The following is a 22,330-nucleotide window of genomic DNA, read 5'->3' on the forward strand; positions in this document are numbered from 1 at the left end:
AGTCATCATGTAAATCTCCCATGCCATTTTGACGTGTTGGTAAGGTACTAACATCCTTAGTCCTGTGTATTGTGTTCTATGAGGGGTTAAAATAAAAGTCTTACTGCCTCCAACCCTGGCTGAAATGGCACGTTGAATGTTGAGTGTATTCTATACAGATATCATGGCTTAGTACTTGCCACCTTTTTCTGTGTGTGGATATACATGTTTTTTTGTCTCGATAGCCTACATCTAAAAGTTGTTAGTTAATCCTATCCATATGCATTGTTTGGAGCAGATAACATGAAAAAGACACATGAATAGAATGAACTGCTAAAATCCCAAAACTGACATTACTCATTTTATGCCTTTCAATATTGTATGTTTTTTCTGTACTTTTACAGGTCATGGCCCTCTTCCTCAACTCACAGGCAATACAAGCGATGTACTCGTCAGTTCTCTTCTCCAGAGTTGTTACCTAAGCTCACAATCACTCCCCAGAGTCTATCAACATTATGGACCATCACCTATTCAACCTCTCTCTGCTGAGATGCAGATTCTGCTCACCGTTTACTACCTTGTTCAGCTAGGTTAGTGCAAAACATTTTCCTGCTTGAGAATAATGTAATCTTTAAACCAAGTACTACCACTGTGGAGTTTTTTTAAATACTGTTAAGTTAAGTTAAATACTTATTCTAGAATTTTAAAAAAGATTCACCTCTACTCTGACAGTGTCTTTATTTTTTATACACCTTTCACACTATTTCTTAAGGCCTCACCTTTCTTTGACACTATATACAGTGCCTTGCAAAAGTACTCGGCCCCCTTGAACTTTTCAACCTCTTGCCACATTTCAGGCTTCAAACATAAAGATATAAAATTCAAATATTTTGTGAAGAATCAACAACAAGTAGGACACAATTGTGAAGTGGAATGAAATTTATTGGATGTGTCAAACTTTTTTAACAAATAAAAAACTGAAAAGTGGGGCGTGCAATATTATTTGGCCCCTTTCCTTTCAGTGCAGCAAACTCACTCCAGAAGTTTAGTGAGGATCTCTGAATGATCCAATGTTGTCCCAAGTGACTGATGATGATAAATAGAATCCACCTGTGTGTAATCAAGTCTCTGTATAAATGCACCTGCTCTGTGATATTCTCAGGGTTCTGTTCAAAGCGCAGAGAGCATCATGAAGACCAAGGAACACACCAGGCAGGTCCGAGATACTGTTGTGGAGAAGTTTAAAGCCGGATTTGGATACAAAAAGATTTCCCAAGCTTTAAACATCCCAAGGAGCACTGTACAAGCAATCATATTGAAATGGGAGGAGTATCCACTGCAAATCTACCAAGACCCGGCCGTCCCTCTAAACTCCCATCTCAAACAAGGAGAAGACTGATCAGAGATGCAGCCAAGAGGCCCATGATCACTCTGGATGAACTGCAGAGATCTACAGCTGAGGTGGGAGAGTCTGTCCATAGGACAACAATCAGTCGTACACTGCACAAATGTGGCCTTTATGGAAGTGTGGTAAGAAGAAATCCATTTCTCAAAGATATCCATAAAAAGTCTCGTTTAAAGTTTGCCACAAGCCACCTGGGAGACACACCAAACATGTGGAAGAAGGTGCTCTGGTCAGATGAAACCAAAATCAAACTGTTTGGCCACAATGCAAAATGATATGTTTGGCGTAAAAGCAACACAGCTCATCACCCTGAACACACCATCCCCACTGTCAAACATGGTGGTGGCAGCATCATGGTTTGGGCCTGCTTTTCGTCAGCAGGGACAGGGAAGATGGTCAAAATTGAGAAGATGGATGGGGCCAAATACAAGACCATTCTGGAAGAAAACCTGTTGGAGTCTGCAAGAGACCTGAGACTGGATGGAGATTTATCTTCCAACAAGACAATGATCCAAAACATAAAGCTAAATCTACAATGGAATGGTTCACAAATAAACATATCCAGGTGTTGGAATGGCCAAGTCAAAGTCCAGACCTGAATCCAATCGAGAATCTGTGGAAATAGTTGAATACTGCTGTTCACAAACGCTCTCCATCCAACCTCACTGAGCTCGAGCTGTTTTGCAAGGAAGAATGGGCAAGAATTTCAGTCTTTCGATGTGCAAAACTGAAAGAGACAAACCCCAAGCGACTTGCAGCTGTAACTGCAGCAAAGGGTGGCGCTACAAAGTATTAACGCAAGGGGGCCGAATAATATTGCACGCCCCACTTTTCAGTTTTTTATTTGTTAAAAAAGTTTGACACATCCGATAAATTTTATTCCACTTCACAATTGTGTCCCACTTGTTGTTGATTCTTCACAAAAAATTAGAATGTCATATCTTTATGTTTTAAAGCCTGAAATGTGGCAAAAGGTTGAAAAGTTCAAAGGGGCCAAATACTTTCGCAAGGCACTGTATATTCTACACACATCATCCACTATAAAATTCAGGTAAGTGCTATGCAAATCTTGCAGCAATAACCCCACTAATAAATTTAATACTAAATCTCATTCTGTATGGTGCAGATGCTCTGTATGCACTGATGAAGATTCACCCACCTCTATATGCTCAGCTGTTGAACTGATGGCAGCCTGACCTACTTTTGAATTATTTCAGCTAAAAGTCATTAATGAGTGATATGAACTAATAGAACACTGTTCCAGATTATCAACTGATCCATAAATTTTTTTTAAATAAAACAAAACTGTGAAATTACAGCAAAAGTAGCATACTTAGTCCTGAATAACACATTTTTATATCCAATCATACAAGACTGTAAAGAGTGTGTCAGCCGTTTTTGTCTTTCTTTCCCAGGCCCTGAGCAGGTGCCCCTCATTGAAGACTTGGAGCAGATATTTATGAGGTCATGGAGGGAATCTCACCTCAGTGAGATCAGACAGTTTCAGCAGTCACAAACACAAGGAACCCAAGGGAGGCACTACGGAATAGAGGTCAGACATTGCAAGAAAAAGGTCACCATAGCAAAACCTTTATGAAATTTACATAGGTAACATTGATTAAAAACATTACCTGAATAATGGATTACATTTGATTGTCCTCAGGTACTCCCTACCTTGCCTGGGCTCCCCCAGCATCTTTCTTTACCTCCCCAGAGTCAGCAGCCCCTCACCCCTAATCAGCTTCCCTGGCTCGCCCAGCTTGCTGCCTCGTCCTGTGGGGAGAGTGTGGTGATGTTGGGGGAAGATGTGAAATCCTTGGCTCAGGGGCTTCAGCAAATGTTCAGCAGGTTGTTGGATGGACGGCTTGAAAACACAAACTATGTGGTCATCATCGTCACATCACCAGGACAAGAAACTCAGTCCTGTGTGGTAGTTACAGGTGATAGCTGTGGTGTGATTAAAAACAGTGATGGTGTGATAAGTTTGAACTGGAGATTGAATTTATTTAAAGGAATAGAGCTGATACTGAGACAGTGTATCTCCTTCAGGTAAACACCAGTGTCGTGCCTTAGCAGAGAGCATGTTTTCTCCCAGTGAGGGAATGAAAGAAATCAGCCACCAGCTCCACACAGGGGCTGCTCAGGAACTTATCCACTATTGCAATTCCCTTGGACAAGGTAGGTATATCTGTCTTGGCTTGTGCATTTGTGTTTTCATCAGAATTTGCTAAATGTTTGTATGGTTTTCTGTTTCTCAGATGGTAATATGGATTCCCTTCTGGACAGTGCCAGTGTGGAGCACATCGATGCATCCCCCCCATCCAGTAGTCAGATGTTACCTGAAGAGAAGATTCTTAAGGCCACACATAGCCCCAAAGACAAACCTTGTCCAAAAGATTCACAAATACACAGTTTAAAAGACACCCCCAGCCCCAAGGAGACAGTTTCAAGCCCCATAGAAAGTTGTTTAGGTAAGAAGAAAGCACGTTAGAACCTTTGCTGAAACACAATACATTTTAACTCATCAACTCTATGGGAAGAAATTTGCCATAACCACTAATAGTGGTGTATCCCAAAAATTATATTTTATATGGTATATAAATTTGGTATATAAACATGTATTAAGTTACAATCATATGTCATTCAACATTAAACATATATATATATATATATATATATATATATATATATGGTTGTTCAGTATAAAAAGTATAAAATAAAAATATTATTATTATTAGGGAAACATTTTAGTTTGTCCCTATTTGAAAGTAGCAGTCTTCTTAGGGCCTGAGGCCACTAGAGTTCAGATCCTTGAAGAAATGCATACGTGTTTCTTGTGTGTACATGTGTGTGAGAATGCTGTCTGATTTCAAAAATACCTTACATAGGATGATAAGGCAACTATAGAATATATCACATTTTATCTTAGTAGTAATAAGGTTTTTTTTTTATTTTGGAGTTTCAACTTTCTATTATCAAAGTGCCAGCTTGGACTGCATCCTTCTTAATTCTGCCTTATTTGCACTTTATGTAAATTTTATATATCATTATCTCGATGTGCATATTTGTGCTTGCAGAATATAGAGTAGAGTGGCATGAAGTTCGTCCCATTCAGCTGGCGGTAGCTAGGAAGCTGCTGTCCCATGTTTGTGCCATCGCAGACTCCAGCACACAAAACCTGGATCTTGGTTCTTTTAATAGAGTCAGCTTCCTAATCCTTGTCCCACCTTCTGAGGTCTCGTTTCAGCAGACTGCTCTTCACCTCAGGAGCTCTGGTTAGTAAAGTCTCTGTGTCTTTAACTTTATATATTAGACAGGTTTTAGTGCAGCGGTAGTCAAAAGCTATGAAGAAGTGAAAATTTGTTTTTAGTTTATATGCTGCTGTTTTAAATTATTCTCACCTTTGTGTTTTCCAGGTGTCCTTCAGGAGCTTGGCAGTTCAGAGCAGGAATTGGTGTGTCAGAGAGAGGCAGAGCATTATGTAGTGAAGATGGACCAGAGCGCTCAGTCACGAATTGACAAGCTCATCCAGGAAGCACAGACTAACTCCTACACGCTCTACATCCTGGTTCATGACCATGCCCATTGGGATATTAGCAGGTTTGGATTAGAAAACCTTAGCTCAATGAAATGATGCAGAAAAGACTAGGCAATTAATTGTATTTATGTGTCTATATGGCTCTGTCTTGTCCCATTCAGCACATCCTGCAGCAACACAGACAGCAGTTTGGGTCTTGTGGATCGGTTTTTAAACTCCCGACAGGTGAAAGATGCCACAAACATCTTGATTCTACACGTCACCTCATTCCCCTTCGCTTTGCAGACTCAGTGCACTCGCATCAGCCCTTACAATGAGATACACTGGCCATCACAATTCAGCAATGTGAGTCTAAACTCTGTTTAGGATAGACATTTGGTGAGACAGCTGTCTGATTGTCAGTGCTTTTGTGCCTAGGATGTGGATCTGTATCATGAAAGGACGCGGTACTTTGGTGTATCAGAGCTTTTAGAGTCAACTCGCTCAGGAAGCAGCCTACCACTGATGCGATATGATTCCTCCTTTGAGAGCATGACATCAACCCTGGAAGAAAGGTCCAACAACCACATCAAGCATCCTTAGTTAGATAAGCTCTAATAAAATTTGAAACCAAATGATAGTAGAAATTCACTGTTTCTTTTTGTCATTTTCAGATTTCCAAAGCTGCACAGTTCTGTAATCCGGACTACAGTCTTAGTCAAACAATACTGTGTCGCTCTCATGGCTGCATCTGGCAAAATCAGAAGCTCTCACAACCTCCACAAACACACCTCTGTGGAAACCATGGAAATTGTACAGTCTCTGCTCACCGCCGTGCAGCAGTGCCCCACCCGTCATGGTCATATGGTCCTGTTGCGGATCCCCTGTCTGGCTCTGGCAGCTTGGGCCCACCGACGGCTGTCCAGAGTGAGGAGGCAGCTGGGTCTGGAGGAGAGTTTTGAAATTATTCTGGGGAATCCCAGCCAAGCTTTGACGATTGGGCAGACTTTCATTGATCAGATTAGGGTAGGGTTTTGTTTCTTATTATCATTCAGTTTTAAATGAATGTGATTGGAAATAAAAAGAGTTATCATACTGTAAATGCTGTATATATTGACTTTTGTGTTTCTGAACTACAGATCTGGTTAAAGATCCAGGATGCTGAATGGGTGCCTTATACCTACTTAGAGCTGGAGGCCCTCCCCTGCATCCTGATCTTGTCGGGGGTTGAGCCGCTAGGAGAATCATTACCCAGGTACACACTAAGCTTTGACTGTGGATTCCTGACTCTAGATCATACAAACTTTAACAAGAAAATACTAAGCTTTAATAAATGTCATGTAGGTTCAATAGTGGCATTTCTTCTTGTGACAGGTCATTGAAGTATTGTGACCTCCGTGTGATAAGCTGCTCGTACCTTCAACGGACCACTCTGGAACAGGAGTTGGGGCTGGCTGCTTATCTGGTGAAGGCAGAGTCACAACCACCACACAACCCTGGACCAGGAAGCAACGAGATCGAAAGTGATGCTGAGAAACTTAGCAGCACCGACAATGAAGAGGAGGAGGGACAGGAGAACAGTATGATGAGAAATTAAATCAGTTGATATTGGCAAATTGCCTCATTTCTTTATTCACTTAAAACCTTATCTTGTATTTTTGGTTAATTTACAGGAGACTCACCTTCACAGTCCTCTCAGCCTCTCCAGCCATGCCTTGATAGTAGAACTGTAGATCCCCTCCCATCTAGAATTGCCACTTCTCCAAATGTTGCAAAAGAAGCCTCAGACAATGTGCAGTCTCCCTCAAAAGCCCAGATTCAGCCTCAGACCTCATCTCAGTCATATTCTCAAACTACCTCTAACTTCCAAAGCCAACCCCAAGTTCAAAGTTATGCCCAGATCCAGCTGGGCTCCCAGCAGCAGGCACAGCTCCAAGGTCAAAGCCAGCCACCGTCTCAAACAAATCCTCAATCCTACAATCAAACGGGTACTCAGCAGCCTGTTTCTCAGTTTCAAATTCCCTCCAAATCGGCATCCTCGGACTCTTCATCACCACGGGCCTCCTCTCCTCATCTGAGCTGCTCCTGGGCGAGAGGATTTAGTCGACCTCCATCTGTGCTCCTCCCTCGTGCTCTCTACAACATCATCACAGCCAGTGACAGTAGTGGCCTTCCACGGTGTACTTCATTCTTGCCACACATATCTGTTGCGTGGGCAAGCAGCTTCCGGTAGCAGAAACTCTTATTTCTTTATTTTACAATAGGTTAGTTATTTACCTGTAGCACTGTCCTAATGTGAGCTTTTCAGGATACATTTTAAGAATACACCAGTCCTAAAACTACCAAATTTAATATATTTATCGAAAACGTGCAAATTGTAAAGTGGAATTAAAATTATACATGGTACTTATTTATTTTTTTACATACAAAACTCTAAAAAGCAACTGTTAATTTAGCAACACTTAGAACCAACTATGATGCAATTCCACATAACAGACAGAAGTTTTTTATCAATCTTTCCTCATTTTGCCACATATTCTCAGTTGGCTTCAGGTCTTGACTTTGACTGGGCATTCTAACACATGAATATTCTTTGATTTAAGTTATTTTACTGGAGCCCTTGCAATATGTTTAGTGTTGTCATGCTACTTCAAGTAATTCGCAGTCTTAACAGTTTTCCCCTAATTTGATTTTATTTTCATCTTCCCATCAACTCAGACCAATGCCTATGTCCCTGCTAAGGAAAACTTTCCACAGCATAATGCTGCCACCACCATGTTACACAGTGAATATGGTTCATGAAGTGCAGTGTTTCCTTCTCCAAATAGCATTTTGAGGCCAAAAGGTTTCATTTTGATCTTATCTGACCGAAGCACCTCCTTCCACACATTTGCTGCTTTCTGTACTATGACCTGTGGCAAATTGCAATCAGGACCTCTTACGGGCTTCTTTCAACACTGGTTTTCTTCCTGCCACTCTTCCACAAATGCCAGATTTGTGAAGTCCATGATTTATTGTTGTCCTGTCATTAGAATCTAGAAGCTATGGATCTCTGTAGCCTCTCCAGAATTACCATGGGCCTCTTGGCTGCTTCTCCAATTAAACCTCTTTATGGCAGGCCTATCAGTTTGGTTGGACAGCCATGTCTTGGTAGGTTTTTACTTGTACCGTATTATTTCCATTGAACAGTGCTCCATGACATGTAAAAAGCTTGTTAAGGGTAGGCATACTTTAGTAAGATACCATAGTTCTCTTTCCTTCCCTCCTGAAAGTAAAAATTCCATTGGTGTATCAAAGGCAGACAATGCAAAATGGAGCTATATTTATTTTTAAATAAGCATGTGCTCTTAATGTGTGCTTCTAATAACCTCAAACACAGAGGAATAGACCTGCAGCTACTTTTAGGGTTTATAGAATTAATATGTGATGCTGGAATAAATGCTTGTAGGGTATTACAAGGGTCATTGGCTGTAATTTGTTTGATTTGGATGATCCCAAAGGATATACAAACAGCAGCAGTGTGGGAAACAGTGGAAACAACTGTAAAGGCCGCCTAGACCGCAGATGAACATCAAAATTTCTTGCATGTTAAGATGAGGGTTTCTTTTTTTGTTGTTGTTTTTACACAGACCTCTGCTTAGTAAAATGATGACATGCACAGAACAGTCCCTATATTATCGTCAGTGGACAGTCCCTCGGTTCTACCACATGGACAGCAGCAACCGCACTGAAGGACGAACCGACAATTTTCACCCTCGTAGGCTGCTGCTTAGTGGCCCCCCACAGGTAATATCAGTCTGGCTTTTTCTTCCATTCAGTTTGCAGTCATGCATTGGTTCCAGTCACGCAACCAGATTTTCAAAAGAACAGGATTTTGCTTTTTTTTCTTCACATATTTACAATGAAATATTGTTTTTTGTTTTCATGGTCAGGTGGGTAAGACGGGAGCATACCTTCACTTCCTGGGCCTCCTGTCTCGCATGTTGATCAGGCTAATGGAGGTGGATATCTACGATGAGGAGGACATCCGCTGCAGTCAGTATACTTGTGGCAGAAATCAGTTATCACTTCCCACATAGCAAAAGAGATCTGGCCTAGTTCTGGCCCATATAATGCCACTTAGAACAACATACCCCAAAGAATGACCCAGATCAGGTTTTCCTGTACTGGCCCAGAACAGTTTCAGTACTGGCACCAAATGCCAGCCTAATATACAGGATCTCACAAAAGTATGTACACCCTTCACATTTTCATGAATACTTCATTATATCTTTGATGGGACAACACTGAAGATATGACACTTTGATACAATGTAAACACACAGGCAATATTTAAACCGCTGCCAACAAAAGTTAGTTTGAAGTGACACCTTAAAGATTATCTTATTATACTTTCATTTGTCAAGAAGTGTCCTGATAATTTTAGGTTCTCTTAATGTTTTTAACTGCTTTTCAAAAAATTACAAAATGTACATTAAAATGTATTGGGTTTTTAGCAGCCCAGGTAGATGGATCGCAGTACCACCCACCCAATGCTATATGGCCCAACACAGACGTTATAAAGACGATGCCCTTCGACTACACCATCCATGACCCAAAATATGATGACATCAGCATTGTGTACTGTCCTGGATTTAGAGCTGATGGTAAGAAATGTGCAAAAGACATTCAGCTATGAAATAAACACAGGCACAAATCGACAATTCTTGTCATTCTCTTGGCTTCTAAAAGTAATTCAGGTGTTAAACCCCAGAAGTCATCTTGCTACATTATTCCCTCTTATTTGTTGTGTTGTTAAGGACACTGTATGCGCCAGGAGGATGTGTACCTGCGCAGACGGACAGCTCGGATAAAGCTGTCCAAGTACGCAGCGTACAACACCTATCATCATTGTGAGCAGTGCCATCAGTATCTTGGTTTTAACCCTAGATATCAGGTCTGTAAATTACACACGCACGCACACACATAATGGTGGAAGTCAGTGTAAAAAATTACACTCAAGCTGCCTCTAAAATATAAACGGGAGTTGTCTCTAATCATAACCTAGATGTTCGAGTCAACGCTGCATGCCTTCACATTCACCCATCTCCTGCTTGGAGAAGAAATCCAGCTCTATTTCATCATCCCAAAGTCTAAAGAGCACTACTTCAGCTTCAGCCAGCCAGGTGGCCAGCTGGAGAGCATGCGACTGCCTCTCACTTCTGACTGGGTATGTTCCTTTTTGCAAAAACGTAAATCTCAGCATTTTCAACTTTTCTAAGAAATCTGCCAGTGCTTCCCATAAGGACCATCCAGTACTTAAGAAGTTTAAATATTATCATTAGATTAGCTTTGCAACATTTATTAGTTTGTGTTTCAAACCTCAAAATCTATTTATTTATTTAAACTAAGAATGCAGCAGTCCCATCATGGTGCTTATAGCCTGAGCTAATTTGCAGCACTTGTCCCTTTGGGCTTTTATAAACAGTATATCTAGAATACTACAGTAAATAGAATAATGATAAAAGAGTTGACAGTGATACTAACAACATTGAGATACAGGCAAATACAGCAAAGGGACTAAAACATGGCAGCAGAACATATTAAACATGATTACAATGCTGTTTTTGACACAGCCAGGATTTGTGTTTTTTTTATTATTATTGAATCTGGTCAAAGAGTTTAAAATTTTAAATATTTAACTGGGAGTCTAAAATTATTCCTAAATTCCTATCATGTTGTGTTTTTAATCCAGATAAATTCCTTTAAAGGGATGTTCTTAAAGGACTGGTTGCAATACAGTTACAATGTTTCTCCACCAGGTGGCGTAATTGTTACATTTTTGGCTTAAATGTTATTTACAACCCAGTAAAAAACACACTGTCAGTTCAATTTTTTGGCAGAAATATATATTTTTTTATTTTATTATCTTCTCATTTTTCATTCTATATAATATTGAATATTTAGAATCTCTGTATTTCGCCTTTTTTTTACTTTTTTTATTTTCGCAGAGCCCAGACTGCATTAAGAGTCCAATCTTCATGCCGACCACCGGCCGCCATGAACATGGTCTGTTCAACCTATACCATGCGATGGATGGAGCCTCACATTTACATATCCTTGTAGTTAAAGAGTATGAGATGGCTGTCTACAAGAAGTATTGGCCTAACCACATCATGCTGGTGCTGCCCACTGTCTTCAATGGAGCTGGTATAGGTATGTCTCCCCCATTAGAACCTAGATATATTGAGCTTCATTAATTACACTACCTACACTCTTCTGTTTCAATTTTATCTTTTGTTTTGGTTGGGTATCATTATTATTATTTTTATTTATTTATCACTTTTATGGTCATCTCCTGATGTGTGTCCAGGTGCTGCTCACTTCCTGATAAAAGAGCTTTCTTATCACAACTTGGAGTTGGAGCGCAGTCGGCGTCTGGAGGGTGGAAGCCCAGTGGGTGACGTCTGGCCCTTCATCATCCTGGCTGATGACTCTTGTGTTATGTGGAACGCAGTAGACAACGATAAACTGAGGTGAAAGAAAAAAATCTGTTCTTGTTTGTAAAGGAAGATTTTATGTAATAATGTTGGGTTTGCACAGTCCGTCCTTACGTTTGCTGTTTTTTCAGTTGTCCTGCTGAGCGTGCTGTGTCACTAAAACAAGTCTTACAGCACATGGAGGCCTGTCCAGACCTCGCCCAGTATGGTCTGTGTGGCATAAGGAAGTGGAACAGTCGAGGATTAACGGGTCAGAAAACACCATATCAAAGAGAAAAGTAACACTGAAATTGAATTTCTGTGTTTTTTGATGATTGGCAAAAAACTATGTTAACTGAAACAAAATAAGCTCAGTTTATTTCATTTCAGTTTATTTATTAAAAATTCACAGCAAAGGTACTTTACAAGACAATTAGGTCCAATTCTCGCCCAAATATATATAAAAGCTAAATGTAATTAAAATAAATCTAATTAATTCTAATTTAATCCAATCATTTAGTCGGATGCAGTTACATACAGTCCAATTGAATCCTAACTATAGTGCAACACAGTCAAATTCGGTTGATCGTTTACTGCTAATTGACACAATGTTAACTATCTAAAGAAGCCCAGCAGATTGCAACAAGTCATTGACTTTGCAGCAATCCTTCAACCTGATTAAGCATTAGGCGACAGTGAAGAGGAACTGCTTCCTTATAACAGGAAACAAAAACAGTACAACCTGGGTCAGTATGAGCAGAAATTTGCCGTCAGCCCAAGGGACTGAGAGGATAGAAAATAGACAAAGACAAGAAACAGTAGCACTGCTCCAGGAGTACTCTCTAAGGGAAATAAATGGTGAGTACACACAGCTCATGCCAGCAATAGCGCTGTGAAGTGCTTTGTCATGATTAGAAATAAAGCTAAGCGAAGAAGCATAGCACCAGGTGTACCTTCTATGTATTGGATTCTGTGCATTCTGTGATTATTCAGATGATTTCATATGTAGAAATAAGAGCTTTAAAATATTTTCTCATTTGAACATTTAACCACCAGCTTGTTATGTACCAGTGATGTACTACTGTTAGTTTCAAGATATGAGATGTGCAGATGTATTCAATAAAATATAATCAGAAGGTTCATTTATTTCAGTAACTCAATTCACTAAGTAAAACACATATAAATTAGCTACACACAGACTGTTTTATTGCTAAAAACATTTTTAATGCAGAAATGTGGGTTTAGTGAAAAGTATGTTTAATACCTGCTTAAAGGTTGTTATTTTTACTTTTATTCTGACAAATGAGCCTTATCAGAACGCACTTTCTAATTTACTGTATATGGCTGCATTTACAGTATTTAACATCTTTTTAAGTTTAATTTCATGTTAACGTTTATCTCAGATCATGTTGTGCTAAAATGACCCATCACCCATGTGTGGCTCGTGGAAGATGTTTTCTTTATTATATTTCAATAAGTTCTTACACTTTCAACTCATATCAACATTTTGTTTTAGAAAAAGTAAAGCAGTATTTTTCTGTTTTTCACCCTGTAATGCTTCCTACTATTGAACCAGGTATCAAACGGTGGGAGCCCTTCTCCAGAGGTCACGTTCATGACTTTCTCCTTCTCAATGTTGACCGGAGTCAGAACATCCAGTATGACCAGAACCGCTTCACCTGTCACGATGTGGATTTCACCCTGAGGCTGCACAGTGCAGGGCTGCTTGTCTGCAAGTTCAACAACTTCAGTATCATGAAGAAGCAGATTGCCATCGGAGGATACAGAACATTCATTATCAAGACCAAGGTAAAGACTAGTAATCAATCAGTTGTCCTAAAATTACTTCACAGAAGATGAAGCCTTATCACAGCCACAAAGCCAAATGATAGCAGTTGAAGATGTTTGACTTTGTCTGCATTTTACTTCTATAATATTTCTTATTAGAAATTGTTTTGACTGGAGAATTTTCACCTGAGAATTTTAAAACTACTCAGACAAACAGTGCCATTAAAAAACTAATTGCCCCATTAGAGATTCCTTCTCTTTTGACTTTTTTGCCACACTTGCATGTTTCAGGTCATTAAACACATTTTGCCCAATCTTCTTCTTTCTGTTGAATCATGAACACTGACTATAACTAAAGCAGGTAGCTCTGCAGTGCTTTAAATGTTGGTCTGGGTTCACCACTGCTCCATGTTTTCCATGATAATGGCACTGACTGTGGTTCTTTGGAATCTCAAAGCTTAAGGCTTTGTAATCCTTTCCAGATTGATAAATGTCAATAACTCACTTTGTCATCTGGTCCTGAATTTCTTTGTTTTGGGACATGGTTTTGAGGTCTCTTAGCCTATGTCTTATTGTTAAACAAGTTATGTAAAAGTGGTCTCTTATTCTACTAATTTGGCCGAAATCAGGCTTGGCTGTGACTAACAAAATTTAACCAAATATTTTAATCACAGTCAATTCATGATTTAACAGGGGGCAAGGTTGATTTGGATAGCTCTTTTCCTTGATAAATAAAATAATTTGAGTACAACAAAGCAATCATTGATTAATAAAAGAAAAGTTGTTTTTTTTTCTATTTAGTTAAATTCACTGAATGTTCTACATAATAAAAAGTACACCATACTTTTCTTCTTTATAATCTGCAAGCAATTTGAAAATGAATGGTTTATCTTGCAGTCGGGCCAAAGAAAGTGAGCACTTTGACTGCTGTATTTACCCATTATACTTAAGAACAGTTTAAAAATATTTTTATTCAAAAGAGCTTTAAATGATTATCGAAACTGTTTGTTTTTATTCAGATGACAGATGTTTCCACTTCAGTGGGGCCCTCACAGTACATCTGTGCCCCAGACAGCAAGCATCTCTTCTTGGCCTCTCCAGCTCAGCTTCTCCTGGAGAAATACCTCCAGCATACCAGCCAGAAACTGTTTCCCCTCAGCACCAAAAACTACACTCACCCTGTTCTATCCGTGGATTGTTACCTCAACCTGGGACCTGAGGTAGAGAGACACCCACCTACCCAGCCACACACATAATAACCAGGAAACGTTCAGTTGAAATCGAATATTTACATACGTAGAAAGACACCTAACTTTTTTATCCTCACTGTCTGACATCAAATCATACAATGATTAAATCAGAAATGGATTAACCAAATTATTTCCACTTACTAAATGCCAGAAAACTAATTTAGAAGTTCACATAGACTATGATTACCATAAACAGTTTGGGAAAACCCATATATCAATGTATGGATGTGTTTTAATGCAACACCCCAAACACACACTGCTTTCTAGAGTACCATTATGGAAAAACCAAAGGAAATCAGCAAAGACATCAAGAATGTATGTTGTTGGGGTGCCTGGTGCACTTCACAAATTAGGTAGCGTTGTGATGCAAGAACATGATGTGGAAATATTGAAGCAACATCTCAAGACATCATCCAGGAAACTAAAGTTTGGTTACAATAGGTCTTCCAAATGGACAGTGACCCCAATCATGCAGCAGTTAGTTACACCAGTTCTGTCAAGAGGAAAATGTTTGATCTAGATCATACAGAATAAAGGCAAATCCACAATTATTAAGAAAATGTATGTAAACTTTTGAATTTAAAGCAAGTTAATAAATAGAAATAAATTTAGTAACCCTAACTGACCTAAAATAGGCAAGGTTTAATCTGTTTTAATGTCCGAGACTTAAAAAAAAGGTTATGTGTCTTTTCATAGATATGTATGTAAATATCTCATGTATGTAAGCGAATATCTGATTTAAGCTGTGGATTGTGGTGTAGCCTGACTGCTCAAATAAACTATTGAAAAAAATACATTTGAACAAATTGCTCTCCTCCTGCAGGTAACAGTGTGCTTTGTCAGTTCCAGACCTCATTGTGTCAACATCAACACTGCTGGGTTGCTGTTTAGTGGGCTTCTTCTCTGTTTTCCTGACACATTTGTGACCTCTGGGTTCCTCAAGAAATTCACCTTTCTCAAAGGTACAGCAGCAGACATCAAAAAACAAGAAAATGCTGCCCTCAAAACAATCAGGTGTACATCAAATCTCAGATATTATTTTTAATGTCTATAGGTTCCTCTGTAAATGTGGCCAGTACATAATTATGATGTGGTCGTGTTATACTCACATATAAAAAATAAATACTGAAAGGGAATTAACTCTATGTGGTTTAAAAAATGATTTAAAACACCCTCAAATTATTAATTCTTGTAGAAAGAAAATTAATAAAGATGAAATGATGGAAGTCTCTTAATGCACTGAAATGCATTAAAAAACAGCACTCAAAACATTGGAAAAAATAAACATCTTTTAACAAATAAAATTGTACTGCGTCATTCCGGTCTTCTCTCATCTTCACAAAGTCTGTCCCTGTTGCCTGCCTCTGTGTAGGTGCAACCCTGTGTGTAATCAGTGCAGATCGCAGCTCACTGAGGCAGACTGTGGGCAGGCTGGAGCTGGAGGAGCAGTGGAGGTTCAGGCTCAGCGATGAGTTCCAGACTGCCAACGCCAAAGAAGACAGACCGCTCTTTTTCCTGACTGGAAAACATATCTGACTGTAACAAATCGTCTAAAGGAGCTGGAAAGGAGTCCCAAGTAATGCACTGGGGTGTTTTTTTTCTTTTAAACAGTTCACAGGACATTAATTATTTAGTTGTGAAACAGCTGTTGGAACTCTTGACGAGAAGTAACAGGTTTTACATTTAGTTTGGATCCATTCTTTAATTCTTTTGTCAAGAAATTGAAGACATGGAGACATTTCAGATACTGTTTGCTATGTGTTATCACGGTGCCCAGACCTGCGCAGATACATGGCAAACAAAAAGGTGAAAACAGGGAAGACACAATCATTTGTGTGCAATGTAAGCCCATTTTTGGCAACCTTTTTATTGTGTAGTTTTTTTTAGATGCATGTTTTTTTTTTTGTTTTTTTTTACAGAATTATATATTTTTAGATTTAGATCATGTAAAAAAGTACTTATATTCTGTGTGTACAAAAAGTAAGATTGCAGGTCTGTATCTGTGCTGGTACCTCTGGGTAACATAAATGCATCATTTTCAAGCAGTGTTTTTCACTGTGTACAGTTTTATATGTCTTTATTTGTATAAATCCAGATATATTTTAAACTTTGTGTACATGTTTGATTGTGTAGTCAAGTATCAATCTGCCAACATGTTCAACCAAAAGTTCAGCTCTTAGCTTATTGTCACAAGATTTAACTCATTGTTTACAGGTCATGTTTCATGTTCTCAGACCTCCTATCGAATTTTCTTGGTCTATCTGTCGTATTACACATACAAAATGATTAATTAAAATATTAATCTATTTTGTGAGAAAAGGTAACAAAAAGTTGCTGTTATGCAGCAGAAGACGAGAACCTGAAGCAGCCGGGAGTCCAGTAACAGTCAACACTCTCAGATTTCCTCCAAGAACCTATTCCCAGAAGGCACTCATTGATAAATTTAGTGTAAAACACTTGCGCACAGACATAAGCTGCTTACTTAAAAGCAGATCACAGATTTTGGAGCTGGGTATCTCCCACAAGAGCCTTTGGTCCATCTAAAAACATCTAATGAAACAAAGACATTTGACAGTTTTTTAAAGAAGTTGATCAGAAAACGCAGAAGAGGACCAAACAGGATAATTTTTCTGAAGATTTATGAGACATTTCTTGTTGAGTTTGTAGATGGTTCTTCAGACATCCTTTCATGTTCTCATCAATATTTCTATGAGGGGAAAAAGCAGCAGTTTGTAACTGCGAATCAGGAAATGGTGTGATGACCAGCATGGAGAAGCAAGACTTTAGTGCCCCTTCTGAGACTGACAGCCCCTTGGACAGCTGGTCTTGGGTAAGACACATAAAGAATATAATTTATAATTGTAAAAAGGAAGGGGTACAATAAATGATTACTGTCCTGATTGAATTTTCACTTTTATCACATTTTCAAGAAATATAAAAACAAGGGTGACTTAAAGCTGCACATAAACAACTTTTGAAATGGTAGAGTTAAACCTAAATTTAGTCGCCAAAATAGATAGGATTTCTAAGAGCATATTATGGGTAATTATGCGTATGGCCCCAGATGCAACCTGACTACAGGTCCTTCTCAAAATATTAGCATATTGTGATAAAGTTAATTATTTTCCATAATGTCATGATGAAAATTTAACATTCATATATTTTAGATTCATTGCACACTAACTGAAATTTTTCAGGTCTTTTATTGTCTTAATATGGATGATTTTGGCATACAGCTCATGAAAACCCAAAATTCCTATCTCACAAAATTAGCATATTTCATCCGACCAATAAAAGAAAAGTGTTTTTAATACAAAAAACGTCAACCTTCAAATAATCATGTACAGTTATGCACTCAATACTTGGTCGGGAATCCTTTTGCAGAAATGACTGCTTCAATGCGGCGTGGCATGGAGGCAATCAGCCTGTGGCACTGCTGAGGTCTTATGGAGGCCCAGGATGCTTCGATAGCGGCCTTTAGCTCATCCAGAGTATTGGGTCTTGAGTCTCTCAACGTTCTCTTCACAATATCCCACAGATTCTCTATGGGGTTCAGGTCAGGAGAGTTGGCAGGCCAATTGAGCACAGTGATACCATGGTCAGTAAACCATTTACCAGTGGTTTTGGCACTGTGAGCAGGTGCCAGGTCATGCTGAAAAATGAAATCTTCATCTCCATAAAGCTTTTCAGCAGATGGAAGCATGAAGTGCTCCAAAATCTCCTGATAGCTAGCTGCATTGACCCTGCCCTTGATAAAACACAGTGGACCAACACCAGCAGCTGACACGGCACCCCAGACCATCACTGACTGTGGGTACTTGACACTGGACGTCTGGCATTTTGGCATTTCCTTCTCCCCAGTCTTCCTCCAGACTCTGGCACCTTGATTTCCGAATGACATGCAGAATTTGCTTTCATCCAAAAAAAGTACTTTGGACCACTGAGCAACAGTCCAGTGCTGCTTCTCTGTAGCCCAGGTCAGGCACTTCTGCCGCTGTTTCTGGTTCAAAAGTGGCTTGACCTGGGGAATGCGGCACCTGTAGCCCATTTCCTGCACACGCCTGTGCACGGTGGCTCTGGATGTTTCTACTCCAGACTCAGTCCACTGCTTCCGCAGGTCCCCCAAGGTCTGGAATCGGCCCTTCTCCACAATCTTCCTCAGGGTCCGGTCACCTCTTCTCGTTGTGCAGCGTTTTCTGCCACACTTTTTCCTTCCCACAGACTTCCCACTGAGGTGCCTTGATACAGCACTCTGGGAACAGCCTATTCGTTCAGAAATTTATTTCTGTGGGTTACCCTCTTGCTTGAGCGTGTCAATAGTGGCCTTCTGGACAGCAGTCAGGTCGGCAGTCTTACCCATGATTGGGGTTTTGAGTGATGAACCAGGCTGGGAGTTTTAAAGGCCTCAGGAATCTTTTGCAGGTGTTTAGAGTTAACTCGTTGATTAAGATGATTAGGTTCATAGCTCGTTTAGAGACCCTTTTAATAATATGCTAATTTTTTGAGATAGGAATTTTGGGTTTTCATGAGCTGTATGCCAAAATCATCCGTATTAAGACAATAAAAGACCTGAAATATTTCAGTTAGTGTGCAATGAATCTAAAATATATGAATGTTAAATTTTCATCATGACATTATGGAAAATAATGAACTTTATCACAATATGCTAATATTTTGAGAAGGACCTGTAGAGATGTCACTGTTAGAAGGAGAGGGAGTTTGATGTCCACTCAAAGGACCCTCAGTTACTTTCCAAGAAAAACTTCACAGTGTGATTTTTTGTATATATATATATATATATATATATATATATATATATGTGGAGTCCTGTTTAAATGTAGCAATTTAGTGATGTAAAACTGAGCAGCAGCAGGGTTTACACTTTTGATTATCACTATCTGTGGGGTAGCCATGTGAATGATTGGTACAAACATCATATGTCACATGCTGTTCTCAGTGTGTACCTTGCTGGTGCAGATTACATCAGTGAACTTGTCTGCAGTTAGATCCCAGTGCCTGATTTCTTCAGCTCATATCAGGTACACCTCATGGTCTATTAAACTCAACCAGTGAAGGTGTTATGTAACAACACCATGCTGCCATCAGGCAATGTCCTTGTAGACGCTGTTTAAACCTCAGTATGCCACTCCTTCTATTCTACATCATGCCTTATTGTTAAACTTTAATGAAAGTTGTTATTTTGACCCCCTGGTCGTCACATTATGGTTTTAGCAAAACGATTTTCCAGTAGCCCTGCAGTCAAATCAAACAGAAACAATCGGTTTTCAACATGTGTAAGTTAGTTAAGATTAAGCCTATCAAATTTGAATTTATTTATGAAATTTTTGTTAATGTTTATTTAAAACATTTAAACAGAAATCAATCCATTAGGATTTAACATAAATGATGAGCAAACCACTAACAATGATCTACATTAAAACTCTATCCATTCAGTATGTTATATTATATTAAGCTTACGTATTTAGTCAGCCAGGCAAACAACAAAAGTTAAACTAAAAAATATGCATTCTAACTGAGGTAAAACTTAGGACACCCTACCATCTCATATCTAGTGTGTTTGGTCCAGTCATGGATTACAACATTTAAAGGGCAGTTTGATCTTTGCTGGAATTTTTAAAATAAATCACAGTAACCTACTCCTGCTCAGCCAGGAACAGGAATAGGAATCACAGCGGACTTCCCGTGACGTCACTGTTTGAATAAAAACCCTGAGTTCCAACAATCAGATCTCTTTCCATGCGGATTCCAGACGGGAGCCGGACAGGAGAGGCACCAAACGCACCTATGTCTCCTTGCTGCCAAACAGACATGACTCTTTAACTTGGATCCAAAAGTAAATACAGTCATATGCAACGAAATTAAGCAATGATTTGTTGTTCGAGTATCCGACATTCATTCATATAAAGGTTGTAATGAGACAAGCTTGACTTGGCCGTTCTTCTGAGTCCTCCAGAAGCAGCCCTAATTGAAGCAGATTTCCCCCACGGCCTGGAAAAGAAGACCAGGACAGCATCGCACGGTCGAGGTAGCGAGTGCCGGTGTTGTGCGAAATTCTGTTCCCCTGAAATATTCTGTTCCCCCTGTGTCGGGAGCGCGCACTGCAGCCAGAGAGGCGGATCCGACCTTCTTCACAGCTTTTCTGATCGATTTGTCGGTAAAACGACGAAACGTATTCATGTCAATGTTGTTACTTAATTTTTAATCAACAGCTCCTAGAAAAAATAAATAAATACAAAATGAACCTGGTCTTGTGAGGTTGTTTTTGCACAGTTTCGTGTTGTTTCAGCGAAATAATCCATGTCTTTTCCAACTTGTGTCATGTTCACTTTAACCTGATGGACATCAGTCAGCCACCAAACTCTGTTTTCCAACACATCGTGTTTATTTCTACTTTTTTATTACTGATATAAAACAATGGATGCTCACTCTGTTGGCTTCCTGAATAGATGAGAGTGTAGCTTATTTTTCTGGTAAATCGCGTTCTAATGTAAAATATGACAAAATACTGGATTTATAAAAGACATTTTAATGGTACTGTCTGATGTTGTTTTGTTTAAAATAATCCGCTCTAGTATTATTTAAGTATTTTACATGTTCCTATATTAAACATATTTTCCCTGTCATGTATGAGAACATATTTCCTCTCTTTTAAAAAGAGGCAAAAATATTTATAGGAACATCATAGGGGAACACAGTATTCCAGCCTGACTCACACCTCGTAATGTTTTGTTGCCCCATGGGACAGGGATTAACCAATCACCATATATTTTGGGTGGATCATTCCTCACATCATACACAACTATTCTTGTGAATGAGGACACATTTACTCTTTATTTGCCAGAATTACAGGGGGGAACAGAATATTTCAGACAGCTGAAATAATCAGTTCCCCCTCTATAACATGGGAACAAATTCTTTTTTCAACAAGTCCTTCACTGGGTTTATTCCTCTCATCATGGACAACAAGTCCTGTGAATTTGGAAACATTTGCTACTTTTGATTTGATACTTTGGAGGAAAAGTGCAGTTATATTGTTTTTAAATTTCAAAGTTGTTACAGTATTTTGCTAATCTTTGGTCTTTTAATACATTTGCAGTCTGTTAATGCATTTATTGCTATAATCGTGAAGGATTACAACATCCAGAATACAGGTCAGGCTGCTTTTATTGATTCATTTGCAATGACACCAATGTGGCAGGGAAAAAGTCCAAGATTAAAGGTATATCTCATGCATTCTACTATGTGTTTATGTGTGAGTTTTCCATGTGGTAATACCAGTTTTGAATCAATGATAAGACAATATGTTATTGGTTGTGATATTTATTCTTGAATATATTTGGTTTTGCTGTAGCACTTAGAGCAAATTCTAATCTTGGTACATTGTTTGTATTACTAAACATACATTTTTGGTTGGTGACATCAAAACATGTTTACTGCTTTTTAAAGGCACAGATGAACCCAATGGATTATGAAGTAATTCTGGGAATTAATAATTGTCACAACCACTGGACATTAGTGGTAAGAATTTGTTTTTATATTTTAAGAATATCTTATATAATAGTTATGTCATAAGCAAATCCACATGAAGACTGTTGATTGCACACTTATTAGGTGATCTACCCACAAGCCAACATATCTTTGTTCTTGGATCAACTGGGGGAGTCAAAGCAAGACATCCAGAAATGTTTGCAAAGCTCAAGGTATGGGTAGATATGAAACGTTAACTTAAGCATTAAATTCAAATGACGGTTCTTCTTATTAATATACCTATATTAACAGGGCATTTATGAGGAAGGGATGCAGTGTGTCAAGCTGGACATGTGATACTGTCAAACATCCCAAACATCATGTGGAGTATTTGCATTGAAGGTCCATACAAATTTTCACACAATGTATGATTATGATGTATATTT

At 39.0% G+C, this 22,330-nt stretch overlaps 1 protein-coding gene and 1 long non-coding RNA gene across 3 annotated transcripts in view; both read left to right on the top strand.

Moving 5' to 3' along the window:
* The window catches only part of greb1 (growth regulating estrogen receptor binding 1), a 33,015-nt gene extending 16,512 nt beyond the window's left edge, over positions 1 to 16,503 (top strand). Inside the window, exons 10-34 of one of the 2 annotated variants that reach the window (XM_047362544.1) lie at positions 384 to 569; positions 2,800 to 2,936; positions 3,048 to 3,324; positions 3,434 to 3,562; positions 3,643 to 3,855; positions 4,462 to 4,659; positions 4,801 to 4,984; positions 5,084 to 5,267; positions 5,340 to 5,476; positions 5,576 to 5,927; positions 6,041 to 6,156; positions 6,276 to 6,481; positions 6,575 to 7,130; positions 8,531 to 8,687; positions 8,834 to 8,936; positions 9,397 to 9,546; positions 9,700 to 9,836; positions 9,948 to 10,109; positions 10,891 to 11,095; positions 11,253 to 11,415; positions 11,511 to 11,629; positions 12,935 to 13,167; positions 14,166 to 14,366; positions 15,220 to 15,358; positions 15,769 to 16,503. In XM_047362544.1, coding sequence (XP_047218500.1) covers positions 384 to 569; positions 2,800 to 2,936; positions 3,048 to 3,324; positions 3,434 to 3,562; positions 3,643 to 3,855; positions 4,462 to 4,659; positions 4,801 to 4,984; positions 5,084 to 5,267; positions 5,340 to 5,476; positions 5,576 to 5,927; positions 6,041 to 6,156; positions 6,276 to 6,481; positions 6,575 to 7,130; positions 8,531 to 8,687; positions 8,834 to 8,936; positions 9,397 to 9,546; positions 9,700 to 9,836; positions 9,948 to 10,109; positions 10,891 to 11,095; positions 11,253 to 11,415; positions 11,511 to 11,629; positions 12,935 to 13,167; positions 14,166 to 14,366; positions 15,220 to 15,358; positions 15,769 to 15,932 — 4,808 coding nt within the window. In that variant the 3' untranslated portion in view covers positions 15,933 to 16,503. The remainder of the gene's footprint in view (positions 1 to 383; positions 570 to 2,799; positions 2,937 to 3,047; positions 3,325 to 3,433; positions 3,563 to 3,642; positions 3,856 to 4,461; positions 4,660 to 4,800; positions 4,985 to 5,083; positions 5,268 to 5,339; positions 5,477 to 5,575; positions 5,928 to 6,040; positions 6,157 to 6,275; positions 6,482 to 6,574; positions 7,131 to 8,530; positions 8,688 to 8,833; positions 8,937 to 9,396; positions 9,547 to 9,699; positions 9,837 to 9,947; positions 10,110 to 10,890; positions 11,096 to 11,252; positions 11,416 to 11,510; positions 11,630 to 12,934; positions 13,168 to 14,165; positions 14,367 to 15,219; positions 15,359 to 15,768) is intronic. The other variant, XM_047362545.1, reaches the window with a different exon arrangement.
* A 3,659-nt stretch (positions 16,504 to 20,162) lies between these two features.
* On the top strand, positions 20,163 to 20,658 carry LOC124866461. Its single transcript, XR_007037828.1, has 2 exons — positions 20,163 to 20,250; positions 20,371 to 20,658. It is a non-coding gene; the product is annotated as an uncharacterized LOC124866461 (long non-coding RNA).
* Positions 20,659 to 22,330: the final 1,672 nt, after the last annotated feature.

This window comes from Girardinichthys multiradiatus, chromosome 4, assembly GCF_021462225.1.
Source record: "Girardinichthys multiradiatus isolate DD_20200921_A chromosome 4, DD_fGirMul_XY1, whole genome shotgun sequence".
Classification (NCBI taxonomy): Eukaryota; Metazoa; Chordata; class Actinopteri; order Cyprinodontiformes; family Goodeidae; genus Girardinichthys; species Girardinichthys multiradiatus.